Below are 21,903 nucleotides of genomic sequence, written 5' to 3'. Positions count from 1 at the left end.
CTGCTTCAAAACTCACCAAACTGAACACACACATCAGGACTAGCAAAAATTGCGATCTAATAAAAAAACTTAACCCCAAATTTAAAAATTGCGCTCTAGAGCAATTTTTGAATAAAACGGAGAAAAAAACTGCTCCTCGGAAGAGAAAATTTACAAAACGGCCTGTAACTCCCACTGGGAATGTCGGAGAGACATGAAACAAAATCCTCTCCGTAGGTCTGACTTAGACCTACATTTCATAAATTGACAACCCCCAGTAAAAATCTACAGGAAGTTTGCTATTCCCCCTTCAACACAACATTTTTGTAAAAACCGGTCACCTTTCTTCAAACATTATCTCCTCTGAGCGTGTTTGTCGTTTCGGCTTCAAACTAACACAGGAGAGAGATGGAACCCTTTTGATTAAAAGTTATCGAAAGAGTTTTAATACCGGCTCCGGTTTTGATTTTATGACCCTTCAAAGAGCCGCTGCGCTGATGCTGCTGTTTTTTCAAGAAGGCTGCTTAAAAGCAGGAAGCACCAGCGTTCCCACACAATGCAGACAAGGTAGGTACACTAGACAAAAGTATTGGGACAATCCGGACTACAAGCAGACAAAAGTATTGGGACACTTATGACGAAAACTGAACAAGAGTATTGGGACACTTACACTGGAAAAAAATATTGGGACACTTACGAATACCACTGAACAAAAGTATTGCGACACTTAGGACGAAAACTGGACAAAAGTATTGGGACACTTACACTGGACAAAAGTATTGGGACACTTATGGCAACTACTTGACAAAAGTATTGGGACAATTAGGACTAAAACTGGACAAAAGTATTGGGACACTTAGGACTACCACTGGACAAAAGTATTGGGACACCTACACTGGCCAAAAGTATTGGGACACTTAAGACTACAACTTGACAAAAGTATTGGGACACTTGGGACTAAAACTTGACAAAAGTATTGGGACACTTAGGACTAGCACCTGCCAAATACGCGGGCCCAACCAACGCTGCTTGCAGCTTTCATTATAGATTATTATTTATGGAATGGTAGGGGGCACAAACATGTTTCTTCTTCCTACAGCGCCTGTTTTGTAGAGCTGTGTGAGACATTTCAAGCCCGTCTGACTTTGTAGTTTAATAACAGCATCCATCATAAAAATAATAGCGCAGGCAAAAAATTAAGAGTGTATTTTCTGACATTTTGTCCCCTGACCAGTCAGATTTTCTGACTTAAACTAAAAACATGCAAACTCTTTTGGTCGTTCCTCCATGAACCAGGAAGTCTCCCGCTAAATAAAAACACACCAAATGTTTACAGATCTCGTTTCTGACGGCTGTCAGGCGCGCGTGCAAACATATCGGCTTCCAATTTACATAACTAAGGAATAATAATAACAAATAAAGCGTTTTCAGGGACCCTCAAAGGCGACTGTCAGTCAGCAGCGGTGAATAATTCCAATTAAAATCTCATTTGTTGAAAGTGCCTTTAATTGTCTTTTTCAGACCTCAGTTATACTCATTAATATGCTGGGTTTTTTTTTTTAATAAACCCTCATGTTTTAAACATGACGGTGCACTCGGGTGGGGGTGAATTGTTTCTTTGTGTTTTGCATCAGCCAGAGGTAGATTGATGCGGCTTATCATCCGTCCTCCCATCAGCTCAGGAAATGAAGGAAGAAATCAAGGCGGAAAACAAAAGGAAATTAAAACTAGGTCACGTAATTTACCTGGGATTTCACCCGCCGTCTGTTTTTTTTTTTTTTTTTTCCCCTCCCCTCTTTTGTGTGCCACTCACCGCGTCTCCCAGGAAACCACAGCCAGGTCTCCAGGGCGGTGGTGGCCATCAGGGTCATGGATGTGAACGACAACGCCCCGGAGTTCGCCACGGAATATGAAGCCTTTCTGTGTGAGAATGGAAAACCAGGACAGGTAAGAAAAAAAAAATTTTTTTTCTTCCCCTGGCGGTTTATGCACCTTTTTTTTTCTCACCATGTACAGAAAATGAAAGAAAAACCAATTTTTCACCCAATCAATCACAAAACAGCAAATTACGGTAAAATTTTAGCGTAGGAGCTCGGAGTTTTTTGGGTTTTTTTCACCATAAAATACACTAACTCATAAAGTGCACTGCACATTTTGATGCTGACATCAATCCAATATATGTCTTATGTATTTAATTTAAAACCTGACCTACAATGTAAAAAAAAAAAAAAATAAAATCCTCTAGATTTTACATTAATAAAAATTCTTAAAAAACGAGCAGCCCACTTGCTAGGATTTTACCCAGAAAATGTATTGTGATTTTCTGTATATATATATATATATATATATATATATATATATATATATATATATATATATATATATATATATATATATATATACATATATATATATATATATATATATATATATATATATATATATATATAAATGTTGTTCTTAAACTGTTTGACTATTTGCTCACGCAGTTGTGGACAAAGGGGTGTACCTCGCCCCATCCTTTCTTGTGAAAGACTGAGCATTTTTTGGGAAGGTGTTTTTATACCCAATCATGGCACCCACCTGTTCCCAATTAGCCTGCACACCTGTGGGATGTTCCAAATAAGTGTTTGATGAGCATTCCTCAACTTTATCAGTATTTATTGCCACCTTTCCCAACTTCTTTGTCACGTGTTGCTGGCATCAAATTCTAAAGTTAATGATTATTTGCAAAAAAAATAAAAAATTTATCAGTTTTGTCGGAGGCAGATATTTACATATATCCGAATTTAAGTTGTACTTCTTTTATTTCTTAGTCATATTTGAAAACAGCTCGTGTTTGCCATTTCTTCTCTTGATGCTCTGTCAGCAAGTATACTGTGTGTGTTAACCTTGAGTTCTTTGGAATGTATTATGGCTAGGGAGACGTTGTGCTTGTATTATGGCTAGAGAGGGGGAAAGAAAGAGGGGTTTTTGGCGTTGGGAAGACAGACCATTTTGGGAGGCGCGATAGAATGTTCTAGGGTTAGACAGGTCTCAAAATGTATATTGGCAAAGCTTTGAAAATATACAACAAAATACCCATTCTGTCTCTGGTGGTTTTTCAACTCAGCTTTAAGTGTCGTAAAGAGCTTGGGAGCGAATTGTGACTTGAATTCCCTGGGAGGAACAACTGGTCCAAATTGCAACAGTTTGAACATCAAATATGTTGTCTTTGTAGCATATTCAACTGAATATGGGTTGAAAATGATTTGCAAATCATTGTATTCCGTTTATATTTACATCTAACACAAGTTCCCAACTCATATGGAAACAGGGTTTGTATATACATACATATTTACATAAATGTACATACATATATACATATATGTATATACATATATGTATATATATATATATATATATATATTTATATATATATATATATATATATATATATATATATATATATATATAATGTATATACATATATCTGTTGAATCAAATATTATTGTAGAATATGTTTTTAATTTACAATTAAAATTAAAAGGGTGGAACTTTTTAAAAGTTGTTTAATTGAATATGTAATTAATTCAACATGTTATTAAAGTGAATAAAAATAAAATAAAAATATTTAGTATAGCTCTAATCTTGCTTTGTAATGTTATTTTTTTTTTTTTTAGAAAATACGATGTATTCAAAAAACATAAAGGATATGGTCCTCAAGTGGCCCCGGCGCCAGATTTGGGACCTGGCCTTGGCGACGTGGAATTGGAGCTTTAGTTATTTCACACGGGCCTTTTTGAGGAGAGCGCCGGGCATTGATCACGGCGCATCATCATTCAAGAAGGTCTTTCATGTCCTCCTCCAGATGGCTCCATGCATCGCCCTGCCAAAAAACCTCAGACGGGTGCTTAGCATTCCCCCGTCTCATCAATCCACCTCATTCAGCACATCTACATGTGTCCCGTGCACTTTTATTACGCCGCGCCAGGGAAGGCAGTCCAAAGTGTCCCGCCGGGCCTGAATTCTAATTCCCAATCAACCCCGACGAGCCCGATAAGACGATGACAGATTAGCGGCCCTCGGACTCTGAATGTGTGCAAAATATTCCATCTGTCCTCCGCTCAGGTGATCCAGACCGTCAGCGCCGTGGACAGAGACGACCCCATCCAGGGACACTACTTTGAGTACCGCCTGGTGCCGGAGATGCTCAATAATCCCAACTTCACCATCAAGAACAACCAAGGTGAGGAAACCGTCCAAACTCGATAGACCTTCAGCCTTTTTAAGGCCGCAGAGAAAGTTGATTAATCAAAACTGTAGTCATGAAACAAAGGAAAGCAATAATATGATGTCATTGTGGTCATTTCCCAGGAGGCACAAGACATTGATACAACATGTCCTTTGAAACTGACTTTGAAACAACATTGCAAAATTGTCGTATTTGTACATTGCGACAAAGTTGGAGTTTAACGTTGGATCCACGTTGTTGGTTGGGAAATGATTAAATATCAATAATCAAATCAACGTCAGAACCTGACATTGAATTAACGTTGTCAAAAAGCATGTTGTTTCAACGTTGTATTTGTGTTGTAGAATATTGGTTGGGAAAATGACCAAATTTCAATGGTCAAATTAACGTCAAAACCCAACATTTAGTTAATGTTGTCAAAAAGCATGTTGTTTCAATGTTGTAGAATATTGGTTGGGAAAATTACCAAAATTCAATGGTCGAATCAACGTCACAACCTGACATTGAATAAACGTTGTCAAAAAGCATGTTGCTTCAACGTTGTATTTGTATTGTAGAATATTGGTTGGGGAAATGACCAAATTTCAATGGTTGAGTCAACGCCAAAACCCAACATTGAATTAACGTTGTCAAAAAGCATGTTGTTTCAATGTTGTATTTATGTTGTAGAATATTGGTTGAGAAAATTACCAAAATCCAATGGTCGAATCAACGTCAGAACCCAACATTTAATTAACGTTGTCAAAAAGCATGTTGTCTCAAAGTTGTATTTATGTTGTAGAATATTGGTTGGGAAAATTACCAAAATTCAATGGTCGAATCAACGTCAAAACCCAACATTGAATTAACTTTGTCAAAAAGCATGTTGTCTCAAAGTTGTAGTTGTGTTGGAGAATATTGGTTGGGAAAATTACCAAATTTCAATGGTCGAATCAATGCCGAAACCCAACATTGAATTAATGTTGTCAGAAAGCATGTTGCTTCAACGTTGTATTTGTGTTGTAGAATATTGGTTGGGAAAATGACCAAATTTCAATGGTCAAATCAATGTCACAACCTGACATTGATTCAACGTTGTCAAAAAGCTTGTTGTTTCAATGTTGTAGAATATTGGTTGGGAAAATTACCAAAATTCAATGGTCGAATCAACGTCAAAAACCCAACATTGAATTAACGTTGTCAAAAAGCATGTTGTTTCAATGTTGTATTTGTGTTGTAGAATATTGGTTGGGAAAATTGCCAAAATTCAATGGTCGAATCAACGTCAAAACCCAACATTGAATTAACTTTGTCAAAAAGCATGTTGTCTCAAGGTTGTATTTATGTTGTAGAATATTGGTTGGGAAAATGACAAAATTTCAATGTTCGAATCAACGTCAAAACCCAACATTGAATTAACGTTGTCAAAAAGCATGTTGCTTCAACGTTGTATTTGTGTTGTAGAATATTGGTTGGGAAAATGACAAAATTTCAATGTTCGAATCAACGTCACAACCCAACATTGAATTAACGTTGTCAAAAAGCATGTTGTTTCAATGTTGTATTTGTGTTGTAGAATATTGGTTGGGAAATGCAATGGTCAAATCAATGTCAGAACCCAACCATTCAGTTTTAATCACACTTTTTATTTTTATTTTTATTTTTATTTTTATTTTTATTTTTATTTTTATTTTTATTTTTATTTTTATTTTTATTTTTATTTATTTTAATTTTAATTTTAATTTTAATTTTAATTTTAATTTTAATTTTAATTTTTATTTTTATTTTTATTTTTATTTTTATTTTTATTTTTATTTTTATTTTTATTTTTATTTTTATTTTACTTTCAATTCTACTTTGAATTTTGTTTCAATTTTTACATTTGCATTTAAAAAGTATATAGACCAGTCAGTTTTAATCACATTTTTAATTTTAATTTTAATTTTAATTTTAATTCTACTTTTAATTTTGTTTCATTTTTTATATTTGCATTTAAAAAATATATATAGACTAGTCAGTTTTAATCACATGTTTAATTTTAATTTTAATTTTAATTTTAATTTAATTTTAATTTTAATTTTAATTTTAATTTTATTTTTAATTTTAATTTTAATTTTAATTTTAATTTTAATCTTAATTTTAATTTTAATTTTAATTTAAATTTAATTTCAATTTATATTTCGATTTTGACTTTGAAATATACGTACATATACTCTTTAATTCAAAGTTTTATTTGTCATATCTTTATTTTCATCCATTCATCCATTTTCTAAATCACTCAAATAAAAGCAACCACTTTATATCCTAAAGAAATATTAGTCCTCACTTACATTTAATATGATGTAATTATTAACAAAAATAAATTAATATATTCTCTTGTATCTTTTTGATTTTGTATGATAATATATCATCTATATTGATAATATCCAAACGTTCTCCTTTGAATAATATTGACAAAAAATAATAATACATTGTAAATTCTTAATGCTGTAAAAATTTCCTATTAAAACCTCAATTTTTAACCCAAAATAGCGAGGTGCACCAAAGGCAGCCATGTTGTTTAGGACGGCGATGCGTTCGCAGTCAATGCGAGTAAATGAGCTCCACATGTTTTTCCTGCTGCTTGCACAGTTCAGTGCAGGTTGACTTCCTCCTGACAGATGGCGCCACGTTTATATCCGCTAAATATGCTCATTGCTTGTTTTTTTTGTTTTGTTTTTTTCATCGCGTCCAAAGAGCTGGTGCCGAACAAGCTGTGTTCATGGTGACGTGTAATGTTTGCAGCTCAGGGCGAGAGCCTTCATATGGTGGCAGCCTTCTGCTCGGACACACCAGCTGCAGGCCGCCACTCTGACGGAATCCGAGAGCGCGTAAAAATCAGGTCATCGAAAGAAAAAAAAAAATCTGTTTTTTTTTTCTCTTTGACTTTGATACACAAGCTAGGATGAATGCAAAATAAACATTTGAACATAAACACGTACACCATTCTTATCAATTTGAACTTTTCTTGCATGTGTTTAATTGTAAGCCTTTCAATCATTTATTATTTTTGAAACCATTTACCACACGTTTTATTAAATCAATTAATGTTGAAGTAATTTATTATAGATGCACTGATACTTACTTTGTCACAGCAGCAACATTTACAGTATATAAATAGAAATTAAGAGTAAAGAACATAAAAATTACAAATTTTATATTTGTACCATATTTTTCACAATTGTTTTTATTGGCGTTATCACAATATAATAAATACATAAAAAAATTAATGTTTAAATAAATACATGTTTAAATAAACTTAAGTGTGTGTTGATTATTATTATTGTTGCTACTAAATATTTGTTATTACTAATATTAAAACTATGATCATTATTGTTGTTTTTATATAATATTACTAATATTGTTATTGTTATCAAAATATATTTTTTCATTATTTTTACTAATAGTATCATCATTATTTTTTTTATTACAGTTATTATTTTCAATAGTAGCATTTTTTTTTTCATTGTTTTGACTAATAGTAGTTTTATCATTATTTTTGTTATTAGTTATTATTTTGAATAGGAGCATTTTTTAAATTATTTTTACTAATAGTATTATCATTATTTGTGAAATTGCAGTTATTTTCAATAGTAGCATTTTTTCATAATTTTTACTAATAGTATTGTTATCATTATTTTTGTCATTAGTTATTGTTTTGAATAGTAGCATTTTTGTCATTATTTTTACTAATAATATTGTTATATTAGTTTTGTTATTAGTTATTATTTTCAGTAGTAGCATTGTTTTCATTATGTTTACTAATAGTATAATTATCAGTATTTTTGTCATTACAGTTACTATTTTTCAATAGTAGCATTTTTTTCATTATGTTTACTAATAGTATTATTATCATAATTGTTGTTATTACAGTTATTATTTTCAATAGTAGCACTGTTTTCATTTTTTTTACTAATAGTATTATTATCATTATTTCTGTTATTACAGTTATTTTCAATAGTAGTATTTTTTCCTTTTTTTACTAATAGTAGTATTATCATTATTCTCGTTATTACAGTTATTTTCAATAGCAGCATTTGTTTCATTATTTTTACTAATAGCATTATTATCACTATTTTTGTTATTACAGTTATTATTTTCAATAGCAGCATTTTTTTCATTATTTTTAGTAATAATATTATCATTATTTTTGTTATTACAGTTATTATTTTTGAATAGTAGCATTTTTTTCATTATGTTTACTAATAGTATTATTATCATAATTGTTGTTATTACAGTTATTATTTTCAATAGTAGCACTGTTTTCATTTTTTTTACTAATAGTATTATTATCATTATTTCTGTTATTACAGTTATTTTCAATAGTAGTATTTTTTCCTTTTTTTACTAATAGTAGTATTATCATTATTCTCGTTATTACAGTTATTATTTTCAATAGCAGCATTTTTTTATTATTTTTACTGATTGCATTATTATCACTATTTTTGTTATTACAGTTATTATTTTCAATAGCAGCATTTTTTTCATTATTTTTACTAATAGTATTATCATTATTTTTGTTATTACAGTTATTATTTTTCAATATTAGCATTTTCTTTCATTATTTTTACTTATACTATTATTATCATTATTTTTGTTATTAGTTATTATTTTCAATAGTAGCATTTTTTCATAAATTTTACTAATAGTATTATTATCACTATTTTTGTTATTACAGTTATTATTTTCAATAGTAGCATTGTTTTCATTATTTTTACTAATAGTATTATTATCATTATTTTTGTTATTAATTATTTTCAATAGTAGTATTGTTTTCTTTTTTTACTAATAGTATGATCATTATTCTTATTACAGTTATTATTTTCAATAGCAGCATTTTTTTCATTATTTTTACTAATAGTATTATTATCATTATTTTTGTTATTAGTTATTATTTTTAATAGTAGCATTCTTGTCATTATTTTTACTAATAGTATTGTTAATATTAGTTTTGTTATTAGTTATTATTTTTAATAGTAGCATTGTTTTAATTATTTTTACTAATAGTATTATTATCATTATTTTTGTTATAACTGTTATTATTTTAAATAGTAGCATTTTTTTCATTATTTTTACTAATAATAATATTATTTTGTTATTAGTTATTATTTTCAATACTAGCTTTTTTTGTTATTTTTACTAATAGTAGTATTATCACTATTTTTGTTTTTACAGTTATTATTTTCAATAGCAGCATTTTTTTCATTATTTTTAATAATAGCATTATTATCACTATTTTTGTTATTACAGTTATTTTCAATAGCAGTATTTTTTCATTATTTTTACTAATAGTATTATCATTATTTTTGTTTTTACAGTTATTATTTTTCAATATTAGCATTTTTTTTCATTATTTTTACTTATAGTATTATTATCATTATTTTTGTTATTAGTAATTATTTTCAATAGTAGCATTTTTTCATAAATTTTACTAATAGTATTATCACTATTTTTGTTATTGCAGTTATTATTTTCAATAAGAGTGTTTTTTTCATTATCTTTACTAATATAATTATTATCACTATTTTTGTTGTTGTAGTTATTATTTTCAATAGTGGCATTGTTTTCATTATTTTTAGTAATAGTTTTATTATCATTATTGTTGTTATTAAATATTTTCAATAGTAGTATTTTTTTCTTTTTTTTTTACTAATAGTATGATCATTATTCTCATTACAGTTATTATTTTCAATAGCAGCATTTTTTTCATTATTTTTACTAATAGTATTATTATAATTATTTTTTGTTATTAGTTATTATTTTTAATAGTAGCATTTTTTTCATTATTTTTACGAATAGTATTGTTATTATTAGTTTTGTTATTAGCTATTATTTTCAATAGTGGCATTGTTTTCATTATTTTTACTAATAGTATTATTATCATTATTTTTGTTATTACTGTTATTATTTTCAATAGTAGCATTTTTTTCATTATTTTTACTAATAGTATTGTTATTATTAGTTTTGTTATTAGTTATTATTTTTAATAGTGGCATTGTTTTAATTATTTTTACTAATAGTATTATTATCATTATTTTTGTTATCACTGTTATTATTTTAAATAGTAGCATTTTTTTTCATTATTTTTACTAATAATAATATTATTATTTTGTTATTAGTTATTATTTTCAATACTAGCTTTTTTTCCGTTATTTTTACTAAACGTAGTATTATCACTATTTTTGTTATTACAGTTATTATTTTCAATAGTGGCATTTGTTTTATTATTTTTACTAATAGTATTATTATCATTATTTGTGTTTATTACAGTTATTTTCAGTAGTAGCATAGTAGTACAAATGTAGCTTACCACCATCAATGTGTGGATGTGTAGGGAATGAATGATGCGTTTTTAGTTGTCCGTGAAGCGCTCCAAATGTCCAGAAAAATTGAATCCATTATTATTGTTATTATTATTATTATTATTATTATTATTATTATTATTATTATTATTATTGTGTGTGTGTGTTGGCAGATAATTCCATCAGCGTCCTGGCCAAGCACGACACCTTCCGCCGGCAGAAGCAGGAGATGTACTTCCTGCCCATCATCGTGACGGACAACGGCAGCCCGCCCATGAGCAGCACCAACACGCTGACCATCCGCGTGTGCGGCTGCAGCAAGGACGGCGTGGTGCAGTCCTGCAACGTGGAGGCCTACGTGCTGCCCATCGGCCTCAGCATGGGCGCCCTCATCGCCATCCTGGCCTGCATCATCTTGCTCCTAGGTGAGATCCTCCCCGACATCTTCATGCGGCGCCAAAAGCCCAGGACTCGGTCTGCGCACGCCCCGAATCAAGGGCGGACGCGCACAAACGCCCGGAACGTGCAAAAACCGCCAAAACACGTAAAATACGAACAAAAAAACAACTCAAATAAATGAATACTTTAAAATAAGTTTTAGAAAAAATATATATTTTCACACCGCCAACATTGGAGGGCCGAATTAAATAAATAAATGCCTCTAAAAAATATTTAATATTTTATAGTAAATATTTAATATCTTCAAATCATGAAAAAATTCAATCAATAATTGCAAAATAATTCAATCAGGAAATTACAAATTAAATCACAAAACAATGAATAATCGTAAAAGTATTGATACCAATTTAAATATTAATCATTAAAATAACTATTTAAATGTCTTACTGTAAATTCATGAAATCATCGAAAATAAAATCAACAATTAAATTGTAAAATAGATAAGTTATGATTTAATTAAATACATCCCAAAACAATGAATAATCTTATAATTATTCATACTTATTTGAATAAAAAATACATTGGACAAAATTAGATGAACAAATTTATGAAAATAAAAATTATGCAAAAAGATGATATTAATAAGTAATTCCTAATATAATCAAATCATGAAATAAGTATTCATTAAAAATGAGTTAATTGATCAATAATAATTGCATTGGACAACATTAAACAAATCTCAAATAATTGTTTAAATGTGTCAAAAGCTGATCAAATCGTGAAAAAGAAATTGCATTTCAATTTAAAATATTAAATTATCAGTTAAATCATATATTAATTAAACATGAAGTAATTATACTTTTTATGAAATAATTAAACCAATAATTAATCAAATGATTAAATGTGAGTCATTAATTTTATGAATTATGACACATTTAATAACATATTTATGTATTTAATTCAAATTATAATAATGACACGCACAGGTACTGTAATTACTTAAATGTATAATATATATATATATATATATATATATATATATATATATATATATATATATATATATATATATATATATATATATACATGTATATATATACATGTATATACACACATTACCATATATATAAACATATGCATACATACACATATATTATATATATTTATATATATATGCACATATTAATATCTACATATACATATATACATACATATATATATATATATATATATATATATATATATATATACACATATATCACATATATAATATACATATATATATATATATATATATATATATATATATATATATATATATATATATACATATATATATATATATATATGTATATATATATATATATATATATATATATATATATATATATATATATACACACACATATCCATATATACACATATATCACATATATAATATACATATATATATATATATATATATATATATATATAAACACACATTACTATGTATATAAACATATGCATACGTACAAATATATAATATATATTTATATATATGCACATATTTATATCTACATATATACATACATGTACATATATATGTACATATATACACATATCCATACATACACATATATTACATATATATATATATATATATATATATATATATATATATATATATATATATATATATATATATATATATATACACACACACAATACCATAATTTATATATAAACATATGTATACATACACATATATAATATATACATATATATGTACATATATACACATATCCATACATACACATATATTACATATAATATATATATATATATATATATATATATATATATATATATATATATATATATATATACACACACACACACACATTACCATAATTTATATATAAACATATGCATACATACACATATATAATATATAGTTATATATATGCACATAATTATATCTACATATACTGTACATATATACATACATGTACATAGAGTATATATGTATATATGTACATATATATACCGTACTTTTCGGAGTATAAGTCGCACCGGAGTATAAGTCGCACCTGCCGAAAATGCATAAGAAAGAAGGAAAAAAACATATATAAGTCGCGCTGGAGCCCGGCCAAACTATGAAAAAAACTGCGACTTACAGTCCAAAAAATACGGTACACATATCCATATATCACATATATAATGTATATTTGTATATATACACATTTATTATATGTATATATTATATATGTTTATACACATATATACATACACCTACATATATACACACACACACACACACATATATATATATATATATATATATATATATATATATATATATATTTATATACATGAGTTTATTTTGCCGTAAGACTCTAATGTTCTTCAGAAGGTCTCGTCTGATTGGCTCTGACCAGCAGACAGCAGGCTTTAAAGTGACCAATCATAAAGTGTCAAAAGGGTGGGCGGGACCTAGCGCATTACATAGAATGAGAAAGATGCGTCACGAGCGCAAACAGAATCCGCGTGCGGGCAAAATTGAGTCCGTGCGCGCAGAGAGTTAGCGCGCACGCAGACCGGGTCCATCAGACCAAGGGTTTTGGCGCCGCAGCTCGCATGTCCTTGCCATTGCGCAGAATGAACTTGACCTCCTGCCCGTGTCTCTTGGGGACAGTAATAGTGGTGCTCTTCGTCACGCTGCGGCGGCACAAGAACGAGCCGCTCATCATCAAGGACGACGAGGACGTGCGCGAGAACATCATCCGCTACGACGACGAGGGCGGCGGCGAGGAGGACACGGAGGCCTTCGACATCGCCACGCTGCAGAACCCGGACGGCGTCAACGGCTACCTGCCCCGCAAGGACATCAAGCCCGACCTGCAGTTCATGCCGCGCGCCGGCCACCACTCGGGCCCCAACGGCGTGGACGTGGACGAGTTCATCAACGTGCGCCTCCACGAGGCCGACCACGACGCCACGGCGCCGCCGTACGACTCCATCCAGATCTACGGCTACGAGGGGCGGGGCTCGGCGGCCGGCTCGCTCAGCTCGCTGGAGACGGCCTCGTCCGACTCGGACCAGAACTACGACTACCTGCGGGAGTGGGGGCCGCGCTTCAGGAGACTCGGGGAGCTCTACTCGGTGGGCGAGAGCGAGCGCGAGACCTGACGGCGGCCGCGCCCTTCCTCCCCTGCGCCGCCGCCGCCGCCTCGCGAGCTTTTAGAACCGGCGGCTTTCTTTTCTACCCCTTCCTTTTAGCGCGTCGCCATCGTCTTCGTCCCGCCATCTTTACTCGGACTTTCTCGTGGGCTGTAGCTTAGATTCCGTGGTGGTGTTTTGGGTGTTAGTCGTCAAAAGCGGGACTTCCGGGGACTTCCGGGGACACGTGACTTGTGGGGACCGACGCCACACACAGCAATACTTGGGCGACATCACTTCGATGAATGTACCTCGGCTTTGGCGCTCATCTTCTTTTTGGCGCCCACATTTATAAACTGTCTCTCTCTCTCTTTCTCTCTCTAACTCTCTCTCTCTCTCTCTCTCTCTCTCGCTTTATACGACGCCTCTTTGTACCTGTGCCGGCCCACAAGAGACCAGGTGGGGACTCGCACTCTCAAAGACCACAAATGTAGAAACTCTCGAGGCCTTCTTTTTACAGAAGCAAGTTCAACACAATTGTAATCCACTTGTTTTTTGGGTTGTTGTTTTTTTTTTCTATTCTAGATCCGCTCTTGAATACCGCACTGACCCCCACACCAGACTTGAGTTTTCTCTAAAAAAAAAAGATACCGACACGGGAAACACCCGTAATGCGCAGTAGAACAACCTTATGCACGGTTTGAACGGTCACACCGTGTTTAGGTCATTGTTTGGCGCCCAAGTATCACAGTTTGACAATCGCTTCACGACAATAATGAGCTGAGAAATATATGTCGGCAAACAACAACGGGAGAGTGACGAGTGTAAATCTTTGGAAACCTAACGATTCGATTCCGTTCCGATTCCCGGGGTGACGATTCCATTCGGGTTAGATTCTCGATTCGAGTTGATTCTTGCCATGTATTATTTGGTATAATTATTATAATAAAAACAATTCAAAACAGGTTAAAAAAGCTCCTTATGGTTGCATGGAGATGACCTAAAATTGATAATTGTATATATATATATATATATATATATATATATATATATATATATATATATATATGTATATGTATATGTACGTATGTACAGTAAATGTATGTGTGTGTGTATATATAGATATGTATATATATATATATATATATATATATATATATATATATATATATATATATATATATATGTATATTCCACTCTACCCCGGTATTGAGCACTGTATAACGGATAAACCACAGAAACCTCGACTATATATACATATATATATATATATATATAAATATATATATATATATATATATATATATATATATATATATATATATATATATATATATATATATATATACATACATACATACATACATATATATATATATATATATATATATATATATATATATATATATATATATATACATACATACATACATACATACATACATACATACATACATACATACATACATATATATATATATATATATATATATATATATATATATATCAAATTGTAATTAAAATGTAATTCATAATTGTTTATTTCTACCAGTTGCGGATTTTGTACTGAAAACGAGAAAAAAAAAGATAGAAAATGGATGGATGGATGAATAAAGAGAGGTTTTCTACAAATAAATGTCTAACGATTTCTACATGCAAACCAGCAAGCCGGAGCTTTTCTCCCTGTCACTCGCGTACACCAGTGATTGGCTGACACAGAGACACGTGTGTCTGAAATTTTATTTAAAACGTTAGCAAACAAGAAAGGAAGTGTGATGACGTCATTTCAACATCATATCATTAAAATATAATTAAGTAAATGTATCCATTTGTTATTTTGCTGTATTTAAAAAAAAAACTTTTTTTTTTTCTTGCCTGTGATTTTTCGGGTTATAAAAAAAAAAAAGGTTGTCTGACACTCCAGTTTTAGAGATTTCTCCATGCAAACCAACAAAAACATTGGAGCTTTTCTTCCCGTTACTCACGCACACCAGTGATTGGCTGACACAGCCTGAAATATAATTAATGAGATGATGTCATTTCAACATCATATAATTAAAATATAATATAAATAATTTTGATTTATTTTAGTTATTTTGCTGTCATTAGAAAAAAATAAAAAACTTTTTTTTTTTTTTTTGCCTCTGATTTTTCGGGTTATAAAAAAAAAAAAAAGCTTTTCTTCCCGTCACTCACGCACACCATCCACCTGGCAACACAGACCAGGTAAAACGGTTGCCAGGCATTTAATTTCAAGGTACAGACGATGAATGAAGCTGAGTCGTCACAAAAACGTTATCCTCTCATGTTGTCGTCATCTAGATGATATTTCACCGATACTGAAAACGAACACAACGATATCGTCTTGAAAAAGAAGAAGTCTCGTTTTTTTTTAGTCCTGTGAGTGAAAAACCGACAGGTGGCGCCAACCGACTTGTCTCGGCCGGAGCTTTTCTTCCTGTCCTTTCGACAAGTAAAATTAATTAATTTTTAAAAAAAGTGACATTTTAGTCCAGTAGGGGTCAGTGCGATAATTTGCCTTCCTATGCTGAGTCTTTTCCCACAAATGTTTCTTCCCCCCCTCACAGAATGTAGCTTAGCCAAAACGATCGGGACTTTATGCTACATGCTAATCACACGTAGCATTTTTTTCTTTGACGATTTCTCATCCAATTACATTCTTAGCTCCTCCCCCTTCTTGAAAAAAAAGGACACAATCCAACCCATATTGTGCTACACTGTATGATATGAATCATAATGATAATAATAATGATAATAAAAAAGAAAGGCTTGTGCTGTACATAGCTAACGTCATTAGCTTCCAATAAGGTGGTAGGTTTTGTCTCTGCACGTTAGCTCTTTGCACACGACCCTCAACTACAGACGTGACAGTCCACCCTCCACCCACCCCAACATTTCTATGGAATCCTCCTTTTTTTCTACTGTGCTTTTACTGCTTTAGCGACGTGTATGTTGACTTATTTACTCCCTGTACTGTAACGGCAGACTACCCTGTATCGTTTCCTACTTGGTCAAATATATTTTTATAAATAGCGCCGAATGGCTGCCGTCTGCTACTTCCTGCCTTAGAGACAACTTCCTCTCAGTTCCTGTGGACGTCATCAGGTAGGTGTCCTCCTCTCGTCCCGGCAGGCTCAAGACTTTGAAAACTTGTTGGATTAGGTCCTGATGTCCAGCGACTCAAACATAACATTGAAACAACATGCTTGTTGATGACGTTTGATCAATGTTGGGTTCTGACGTTGATTTATCCGTTGAAATGTGATCATTTCCCAACCAATATTTTACACACAAATACAACGTTGAAACGTTTTTGACGACGTTTAATCAATGTTGAGTTCTGACGTTGATTTGATCATTGAAATTTGGTCATTTTACAACACAAATACAACATTGAAACAACATGCTTTTTGACGATGTTGATTTGACCATTGGAATTTGGTCATTTTGCCAACCAATATTCTACAACACAAATACAACATTGAAACAACATGCTTTTTGACAACGTTTAATCAATGTCGGGTTTTGACGTTGATTTGACCATTGAATTTTGGTCATTTTCCAACCAATATGCTACAACACAAATACAACGTTGAAACAACATGCTTTATGACAACGTTTAATCAATGTTGGGTTCTGACGTTGATTTGACCGTTGAAATGTGATCATTTCCCAACCAATATTCTACAACACAAATACAGCGTTGAAACGTTTTTAACAATGTTTAATCAATGTTGGGTTCTGACGTTGATTTGACCATTGAAATTTGGTCATTTCCCCAACCAATATTCTACAACACAAATACAACGTTGAAACAACATGCTTTTTGATGACGTTTAATCAATGTCGGGTTCTGACGTTTATTTGACCATTGAAATTTGGTCATTTTACAACACATACACAACGTTGAAACAACATGCTTTATGACAACGTTTAATCAATGTCGGGTTCTGACGTTGATTTGACCATTGAAATTTGGTCATTTTCCCAACCAATGTTCTACAACACAAATACAATGTTGAAACAACATGCTTTTTGACGACGTTTAATCAATGTCGGGTTCTGACCTTGATTTGACCATTGAATTTTGGTCATTTTACAACACATATACAACGTTGAAACAACATGCTTTATGACAACGCTTAATCAATGTTGAGTTCTGACATTGATTTGGCCATTGAATTTTGGTCATTTCCCAACCAATATTCTACAACACAAACACAACGTTGAAGCATTTTTGACGACGTTTAATCAATGTTGGGTTCTGACGTTGATTTGACCATTGACATTTGGTCATTTTACAACACAAATACAACATTGAAACAACATGCTTTATGACAACGTTTAATCAATTGGGTTCTGACGGTGATTTGATCATTGAATTTTCGTCATTTTACAACACCAATACAACATTGAAAAAACATGCGTTTTGACGATGTTGATTTGACCATTGGAATTTGGTCATTTTGCCAACCAATATTCTACAACACAAATACAACGTTGAAACAACATGCTTTTTGACAACGATTAATCAATGTCGGGTTCTGACGTTGATTTGACCATTGACATTTGGTCATTTTTACAACACAAATACAACGTTGAAACAACATGCTTTATGACAACGTTTAATCAATGTTGAGTTCTGACGTTGATTTGACCATTGAATTTTGGTCATTTTACAACACAAATACAACATTGAAAAAACATGCGTTTTGACGATGTTGATTTGACCATTGGAATTTGGTCATTTTGCCAACCAATATTCTACAACACAATTACAACATTGAAGCAACATTCTTTTTGACAACGTTTAATCAATGTCGGGTTCTGACGTTGATTTGACCATTGACATTTGGTCATTTTACAACACAAATACAACGTTGAAACAACATGCTTTTTGACAATGTTTAATCAGTATAGGGTTCTGATGTTGATTTGACCATTGACATGTGATCATTTTCCAACCAATATTCTACACACCAATACAACGTTGAAAGTAACGTTTTTGATGACGTTTAATCAATGTTGGGTTCTGACATTGATTTGACCATTGAATTTTGGTCAATTTACAACACAAATACAACATTGAAAAAACATGCATTTTGACGATGTTGATTTGACCATTGAAATTTGGTCATTTCCCAACCAATATTCTACAACACAAATACAACATTGAAACAACATGCTTTTTGACGACGTTTAATCAATAATTGGGTTCTGACGTTGATTTGACTATTGAATTTTGGTCATTTCCCAACCAATATTCTACAACCAAAACACAACGTTGAAACAACATGCTTTTTGACGACATTTAATCAGTATTGGGTTCTGATTTTGATTTAACCGTTGAAATGTGATCATTTCCCAACCAATATTCTACAACACAAATACAATGTTGAAACATTTTTGACAACGTTTAATCAATGTTGGGTTCTGACATTGATTTGACCATTGAAATTTGGTCATTTTACAACACGAATACAACATTGAAAAAACATGCGTTTTGACGATGTTGATTTGACCATTGAAATTTGGTCATTTTGCCAACCAATATTCTACAACACAAATACAACGTTGAAACAACATGTTTTATGACGACGTTTAATCAATGTCGGGTTCTGACGTTGATTTGACCATTGAAATTTGGTCATTTTACAACACATATACAACGTTGAAACAACATGCTTTATGACAACATTTAATCAATGTTGAGTTCTGACATTGATTTGACCATTGAATTTTGGTCATTTCCCAACCAATATTCTACAACCAAAACACAACGTTGAAACAATTTTTGACGACATTTAATCAGTATTGGGTTCTGATGTTGATTTAACCGTTGAAATGTGATCATTTCCCAACCAATATTCTACAACACGAATACAATGTTGAAACGTTTTTGACGACGTTTAATCAATGTTGGGTTCTGACGTTGATTTGACCATTGAAATTTGGTCATTTTACAACACAAATACAACATTAAAAAAACATGCTTTTTGACAACGTTGATTTGACCATTGAAATTTGGTCATTTTGCCAACCAATATTTTACAACACAAATACAACATTGAAACAACATTCTTTTTGTTGACGTTTAATCAATGTCGGGTTCTGACGTTGATTTGACCATTGACATTTGGTCATTTTACAACAAAAATACTACGTTGAAACAACATGCTTTTTGACAATGTTTAATCAATGTTGGGGTCTGATGTTGATTTGACCATTGAAATGTGATCATTTTCCAACCAATATTCTACACACCAATACATTGTTGGAGGTAACGTTTTTGATGACGTTTAATCAATGTTGGGTTCTGACATTGATTTGACCATTGAAATGTGGTCATTTTCCCAACCAATATTCTACAACACAAATATAATGTTGAAACAATATGCTTTTTGACAACGTTTAATCAATGTCGGGTTCTGACATTGATTTGACCATTGAAATTTGGTCATTTTACGACACAAATACAATGTTGAAACAACATGCTTTATGACAACGTTTAATCAATGTTGAGTTCTGACGTTGATTTGACCATTGAAATTTGGTCATTTTCCCAACCAATATTCTACAACACAAATACAATGTTGAAACAACATTATTTTTGACAACGTTTAATCAATGTTGGGTTGTGACGTTGATTTCATCATTGAAAGTTGGTAATTTTACAACACAAATACAACATTGAAACAACATGCTTTTTGATGACTTTTTTTCAATGTTGGGCCCTGACGTTGATTTGACCATTGAAATTTGGTTATTTTCCCAACCAAGATTCTAAAACACAAATACAACGTTGAAACAACATTCTTTTTGATAATATTTAATCAATGTTAGGTTCTGTCGTGGATTCGACCATTGACATTTGGTCATTTCCCAAACAATATTTTACAACACAAATACAACGTTGAAACAACATTATTTTTGATGACGTTTAAACAATGTTTGGTTCTAATGTTGATTTGCCCATTGAAATTTGGTCATATCACAACACAAATACAACGTTGAAACAACATGTTTTTTGACAGTATTTAATCAATGTTGGGTTGTGACATTGATTTGACATTGAAATGGTGGGACCACTGTTCGTGTTTACCTGCAACTTATGTTGTTAGCTTGGCGTAATAATGGAAGAGACTCAATCAAGTGTGATTATGTGGCATTCTTTCAAAATAAGACACCCAGAAGACAAAAGCTTTAATGTCAAACAAATTGATGATCACTGTTCTTAGCCAGATTTGTTACTGTTTTATATATATATATATATATATATATATATATATATATATATATATATATATATATATATATATATATATATATATATATATATATATATATATATATATATAAATAAATAAAATATCTGACTCAGAATTAGCTAAAAAGCTGGCACACTAACTGATAGCATGAGTAAAATAATAAAATATGTGACTCAGAATTAGCTAGAAAGCTATCATGCTAACTGTTAGCATGCATTAAAATAACAAATTATATGACTCAGAATGATCAGACTAGTGAGCATGCTAACATAATAATAATAATAATAGTAAAGTTTTGTCCTGCTACCAATTAGAGACCCCCACTGTGAGTCCTCACTTAGTTGTAAACATTGTGTAGAACACACTGAGAGTCCTCACTTAGTTGTAAACATTGTGTAGAACACATTGAGAGTCTTCTCTTAGTTGTAAACATTGTGTAGAACACACTGAGAGTCCTCACTTAGTTGTAAACATTGTGTAGAACACACTGAGAGTCTTCACTTAGTTGTAAACATTGTGTAGAACACACTGAGAGTCCTCA

General features: G+C 31.4%; 1 protein-coding gene across 3 annotated transcripts in view; it reads left to right on the top strand.

Annotated features, from left to right (window-relative positions):
- Window positions 1-14,706, top strand: part of cdh8 (cadherin 8) — a 409,796-nt gene extending 395,090 nt beyond the window's left edge. For 2 of the 3 annotated variants that reach the window (XM_061963666.2, XM_072913333.1), the window contains exons 9-12: window positions 1,805-1,926; window positions 4,090-4,207; window positions 10,707-10,958; window positions 13,610-14,706. In XM_061963666.2, the coding sequence (XP_061819650.2) occupies window positions 1,805-1,926; window positions 4,090-4,207; window positions 10,707-10,958; window positions 13,610-14,103 (986 nt within the window). In that variant the 3' untranslated portion in view covers window positions 14,104-14,706. The remainder of the gene's footprint in view (window positions 1-1,804; window positions 1,927-4,089; window positions 4,208-10,706; window positions 10,959-13,609) is intronic. The other variant, XM_072913334.1, reaches the window with a different exon arrangement.
- Window positions 14,707-21,903: the final 7,197 nt, after the last annotated feature.

The sequence above is a fragment of the Nerophis lumbriciformis genome, linkage group LG06 (assembly GCF_033978685.3).
Source record: "Nerophis lumbriciformis linkage group LG06, RoL_Nlum_v2.1, whole genome shotgun sequence".
NCBI classification, from domain to species: domain Eukaryota; kingdom Metazoa; phylum Chordata; class Actinopteri; order Syngnathiformes; family Syngnathidae; genus Nerophis; species Nerophis lumbriciformis.
This window is presented reverse-complemented; position numbering and strand designations above follow the sequence as displayed.